The following is a 6,170-nucleotide window of genomic DNA, read 5'->3' on the forward strand; positions in this document are numbered from 1 at the left end:
AGGCACTGAGGTCTTCACAGGCCAGCCTCTTTCTTTTCTATGTGTGTGTTTGTGTGAGTGTGCGCATGTCTGTGTGTGCCCATGAGTGTGGAGCCAGAAGTCAGGGTAGACAACAGTCTTAATTGCTCTCTGTCTCTCATTGAACCTGGAGCTAGCTCACCAGTACCGATTGGCTAGCTCCAGGGATCTGCCCGTCCGTCTCTTCCTTCCCCGCACCTGGGATTCCAAACACATGACGTGCACAGCTTTTATGTTTGTGCTGGGGATCCAAACTCCAACCCTCAAGCTTTCTCTTCACTTTTATTAGCTGAGCCAGACCCACAGCCCCTGGCAGCTGCTTTTCTAATGAATCCAAAGCCCTCCAGGGGTGGCTGTGCACACTTGTAATGCCAGCACTCAGGAGGTAAGAGGCAGGAGAATTGAGATTTGGAGGCCAGCCTGGCCTACATATCAAGATCCTGTCTTAAAGAGAAAGTGGGTAGGGGGAACATCCCAAAGGCCAAAGTCACCCTCTGGTTCTAAAGGAGGGGACAGAGCACCAGAGAGGGGCTCAGTTCTCTGCACCACCCAGCTAGGAAGCCTGTGTTTCTCTGAGCAAAGGTGATGTTTGCATCTCTTCTTATGTCATTCTTATACCATACACACGCGCACATTTGCACACACATGCGCATACACACACCAGCGTGCATGCAGTCCGCATTGCTTCTCTTGGCATTTGGGATCAGCAGACTTGAGCTATCCTCTTGGCTGTGTGATGAGGGCAAGTTGGTTACACTCTCTGTGCTCCAGTCACGTCAACCAGTGGTGAGGACAGTAATGTGGCATTTGTCACAGAGGCTTACATGTTTAAAAACAGTCATGAGCCCATCTCGTGCTATTTTAATCCTTCTGTATATAAGTCATACTTCACAATATATGAGTACAGCTGCTCCTGGGTCTCAATTTTTGAAAACCTTAAATATGGATGAAGCATACATTTTGACCACAGTCCTTACCTTCCCTAGAGGTGACCATGAAGGGCAGTTGCTCTCTTTCTAGACTGTTCTATAGACATGCTTGTTTGTGGGCTTTTGGGTCACACACGTGCTTTTGTGCAGCCATGTGATAAGGACTTTCTGCGGCTTGCTTTCTTCTCCTGGTAGCAGATATCAGACGTTTCCGCCTCGGAACTGCGTCAGTTTCGTTAACTGGCCCCTGTCAACAGACTGGGTGGTTTCCAGTAAAGCTCTGTTACAACCCGTCCTGCAAGGACAGCCCAGGGCTCTCCACTCCTGCCCTGCGCTGCCATTTCTGTAGGACAGACCTGGTCCACGAGTTCCTTTTTATGCTGGTTCAACACATTGCAGCCCCAGCTTTTTTTTATATTCATCCCTTGTCTGCTGATGGCCTCACCATGGTGTGGCCCTCCCAGAGTGCCTCAGGCTCACCTCTGAGCCGTGTTTGAGGGAGGGACAGACAACAGATATAAGCTTAATTCCCAGTGTAGCAAGGTCAGGCCAGCGTCTGTGTAGATCAGTGTTTCTCTTTTTTTTTTTTTTTTTTGGTTTTTCGAGACAGGGTTTTTCTGTGTAGCTTTGCGCCTCTCCTGGAATTCACTTGGTAGCCCAGGCTGGCCTCGAACTCACAGAGATCCGCCTGGCTCTGCCTCCCGAGTGCTGGGATTAAAGGCGTGCGCCACCACCGCCCGGCTAGATCAGTGTTTCTCAATCTGTGGGTCATGACCCCTTTGGGAAGGTTGAACAATCCTTTCACAGGGGCTGCAGATCAGATATTCATATTATGATTCATTAACAGAAATACATTAAGCAAAATTACAGTTATGAAGTAGCAATGAAAATAATTCTATGGTTGAGGGACATCGCAACATGAGGAACTGTATTAAAGGGTCACAGCGTCAGGAAGGTTGAGAACCGCTGGTGTAAATGCAGCCCTGCTGAGTCGGGGACTGGCCCAGGGTCCACACACACAAGCCTACTCGGCCCCAGCTCCACCGGAACAGGGGTGAGGGTCAGGTTCCAGCACTAGAGAAGCGGCCGAGCAAGCCACACTCCTCTCTAAGACCCCTGGCCTCATAGGCTGCAGAGTGACGGTGCCCACTTGCCAGCGCACATGGGGACAGCGAGCTGAGAGAGCGTATTAGCATGCACAAGGCCTGTCACACACTCCACACACATTACTCATATTCTAGCCCTGCACGGCCTCTGACCCCATCCCACGCCCTTCCCGCAGAGTCCTGTGTTCAGCTGGCTTCTAACGTGACTGGAGTTACCTTTCCAGGTGTCAACAGTTGACCTTAGTTTGCAACTAGTATGTTAACTGTAAACAAAGTAACCTGCTGTGGGCTGGGAAGGTTGGCAACGTTTGAGTTACCAGGGAGATGCTAGCCCGTTACCCCCCCCCCCCCCCCCGCCCCGTAATGTGGACTTATAATGGAATTTTAAAAATCATTTTACATTTGTTTGTGTCTGTGCTTGTGCAAGTACATACCACAACGTGTATGTGGAGATTAGGGGACAACTTATAGAAGTCATTCCTCTCCACCGTGTGGGTTCTAGGGATCAAATTCAGGCCACCAGGGCCCGTACCTGCCGAGCCGCCTCGCTGGCCCTTATGATGGAATTCTGACGGTCTTTGTTGCCCTCATTAAAACTGTCAGTTCCTTGAGGACAAGTTCCCTGGAACATAGTAGGTGCTCAGTAAATCTGAGTGAGCACAAATAAGTCAAAAGCTTCCAACTGGCCCTCGGGCACAAGGCTGCAGCGGTGGACGGTAACCCCTTCGGGACAGGCCACCCCAGCTAGCACCGTTGGGATGAGCATGCAGAACCAGGGGCCAAGCACAGGAGCAGCGGTCGGTCATCCTACTGTTCCCTGTAGCCAGCTCCCTGTTCTGGGAGGCCCCTGGGTGGGTGTTCCTTGGAAGGGCGCCCCCAAACCTGATCGGGTCCAAGCCTTCCAGGTTGAAGGATTCTATTTCATGAGCTCACCCAGGGGTGACCAGGCTCCGGGAAATCAACCAAGCGCTGCTGATTGATAAGCCCAGCTCAGCGATTTATTAACTTCTGCTTGGCAGCTGTGCCCTGCCAAACAGCCCGCAGCACTTGAGCTCCCTCACCCCACACCCCCGCTTGCTTGTTCTCTTTGCAGAGGAAATTTCACTTAGGACGCCAGATCTCATTCTGCCAAGTAGAACGGAGTGAAATGATAGCAAAGAATAATGGGGGCGGCCGACGTCTTGGCACAGTCAGGGGGTGGCGTGGCCCTTGTGGCCATCCTGTTTTGTACAATGAAGGTGCAGAGGTCACATGGTTAAGTTGACTCCTGAAACAGGGAGCGAAGGACTCAGACCTCAGCCTTCCAGCTTCAGTCCGTGTCCAGGGGTTGGGGGGGGGGCTGCCCTTAATGCTGCTGCCTGGGGGCCTGATTCTTGCGTGCAGGGTCCCCTCAACCCTTACCGCGGCTCCCATTTTCCCTCTGTTAAAGCTGTGCGGATTCCCCTCGGACTCTGTCTGCCTCCCTGATGTGATGTGGGAGCCACCTGAGTCCCATTAGCTGTGTCTGCCTATTCCTGGGAGGATGCTGCTCCCACAGTCGCAGCAGAAGAGCCCCAGTCACAGCGACCATTCATTAGGTGCCGGCTGTGGGCCAGGTGTCTCACACACAGTATGGTTATCACCGGCTCACAACAGCCTCGTGAGGCAAGCGCCCTCATCTCCCTTCACAGCTAGGGGCTCACAGGCCGAGAAGAGGTTCGGCATCTTGCTCATTCTCCTGACTGAGTGAGTAGCAGGACAGAGTTTCCAAGTCAGGTAGCACTCAAGACTGAGCTCAGAATCACCAGCACCTCGTGTACCATGTACCGCGTGTGCTGGATTTTCTCCCTGTTGGAGTCTCTGGCCCCTGTGGTTTGTGGCGTCAGCCTGGAGGGCAATGCCAGATGTACCTCCCAGGGTTCCCTGTGGCCTACATCTAAAACAACTCCCAAGAGTCTGGGTCCTGGGGGTGGAGGAGTTCTTGGATGGGGTGAAGGAAAGGGGTTGGGACATCCTTCAGCCTCCCTTCGGGCAAGTAGCCGCTTCAAGGTCAGGTAGCAACCCCTCTGCCACTTCCCTTCCACAAGGCTCTCCCATGCACCTAATTCCTCACTGTTCACAGCAGGTCTCCATGTCCCCAGGGCTTCCTAAGGTCTGCCCAGTCTAGCCAATGCCCATGCTTCTTCACACCCCAGGTAATATGTCCCTCCTAGGACACCTTCCTCTTGAACAATCAAGAGCTCTCGCTCCACAGTCCTAATTATAGCGAGGACCCAGCTTTCCGGTAATTATCTGGAAGCTCTCCCCCACCCCATTAAGCAGTGAGTCTCGCCACAGCACACAGATTTGTGTCCCTTACGGTTTCCAACTCTTAGTCCCTGGCGTGCATTTGTTACCCAGTGCGTGTGTGTGTGTGTGTGTGTGTGTGTGTGTGTGTGTGTGTGTGTGTGTGTGTGTGATGGTGTGTGTGTGTGATGGTGTGTGAGGGACACAGGCCTTCCACATACAAATGATAAAGGAGCTAGGCACAGAACATGCGTGAATCTAAAGAAATCTCAATCTGTGTAGGGTTGGTTCTTCCCTTTTAAGACACTGGGAGACTTTGAGGCCTCTGTCCTCCAAAAGATGTCCCTGCCTGCCTGATGTCATAGGCTGCTTGCAAGGGGTTTCTGCCGCCAAGATTGAACCCAGAGGCAAGCTTTGAGGGAGGGGCGGAGTCTCTGTGGACAGTGGGAAGGGTTGGCAGGGGTGGTTGGGGACAGAGGGAGCTGTGGCTAAGGCAATCTGTGTACAATCATCAGTTAGGCCCAGAAGGTTCCCCTGGGAAGGCAGGAGACACATTAATCCTGGGTGCTGTGGAGAGCAACCGAGTGGAATGCTTAGGTGTGTGGGTGCTGGAGTCAGCCTGTTCAAATACCGAGTTCGCCATTTCCCCACATGAGTAAACTTAGATCAATAGTTAACATCTCTGGCCTCAGTTTCCTCTAGTGATAGCAATTCTCCTGGAATGAGTTGATGTCTGTAAAGCAGATAACAAGCTCCCGGACTACCTGAAGTGGGCATTTACGCTCTAACATGGAGCAGGGCCTGGGACAATATGAAGATGTCTGGACTAGAACGCTCCCTGCTTCAGGAAGCCCGCCTAAGCAGCCACGCTCACCCAGGACAGATGACTCCTAGTTAACTCTCAGCACCGCCAGAAAGCACTTTGTATTACTGTGGGGTTACTCTCATCTCACTAAACACACACACACACACACACACACACACACACACACTCCCAGACTTCAGCTTCAGAGGGCAGGGACCCCTAACTCCCTGTTGTACCCTTGCTGGAACAAAATAAGCGCTCAGTAAGTAGGCGCTGGATATAATTAAGGGTGGGAGGTGTTGGGAAAATTCCGAGCTCTGGGCTGTAGCAGGACAGTCACTAAACCACACACACACAGGAAATAAAGGCAGCGGCTTAGCCCCTTAGTGTCCATGCTGATTGAAAATCTGACTTCTCGCTCTTTCTTCTCTTCCAGTTCCTGGCTCTTGACACTCAGCTGCTCATGGGGAACCGCCGCCACTCGCTGAGTCCCGAGGAGTATATTTTTGGCGCCCTCAACATTTATTTAGACATTATCTATATCTTCACCTTCCTTCTGCAGCTTTTTGGCACCAATCGGGAATGAGGAGACCTCCCCATCCCTACCTTCCTCCGGAGAATGTCCCTTCCCTGTCCTGTGACCCTCTCTGTACTCCCGCAAACCCAGACATAAACGCGCTGCAGCCAGCCCCCCACCTTGCCCTCTGCGGCTTGTACATATGCCATCCTCGGGGCCCTACAGATCTGAGGCCCCAGCATCCCCTGCGGTGCCCCTGGCACCCAATTACAGCTTCCAAATGGGACAGTCAAGGCTGAGGGCACCTCTGGATTTGCAGCCCCGGAGAATGAGTGGGAGGAAGCCCCTCAGAGATGGGAAGGAGACCCCAGAAAACCTGGCTGAGGCTGTGACCCCAGTGAGTCTTTTAGGGCTTCACTTTCTCTTTCAGGTTGAGCAACCACAATTTGTAAGGGAAAAGGCTGAGGGACATGGCTGGGACCTGAGGACAGGGCAGTGTGGTGGTGGTGGTGGGCAAAGCTGTCCCACGC

The 6,170-nt window shown here is 52.6% G+C and overlaps 1 protein-coding gene across 2 annotated transcripts in view; it reads left to right on the top strand.

Moving 5' to 3' along the window:
- Positions 1 to 5,818, top strand: part of Faim2 (Fas apoptotic inhibitory molecule 2) — a 29,440-nt gene extending 23,622 nt beyond the window's left edge. For both annotated transcript variants that reach the window (XM_059247450.1, XM_059247449.1), the window contains one exon: positions 5,560 to 5,818. In XM_059247450.1, the coding sequence (XP_059103433.1) occupies positions 5,560 to 5,709 (150 nt within the window). In that variant the 3' untranslated portion in view covers positions 5,710 to 5,818. The remainder of the gene's footprint in view (positions 1 to 5,559) is intronic.
- Positions 5,819 to 6,170: the final 352 nt, after the last annotated feature.

Source organism: Peromyscus eremicus, chromosome 20 (genome assembly GCF_949786415.1).
Source record: "Peromyscus eremicus chromosome 20, PerEre_H2_v1, whole genome shotgun sequence".
In the NCBI taxonomy this organism is placed as follows: Eukaryota; Metazoa; Chordata; class Mammalia; order Rodentia; family Cricetidae; genus Peromyscus; species Peromyscus eremicus.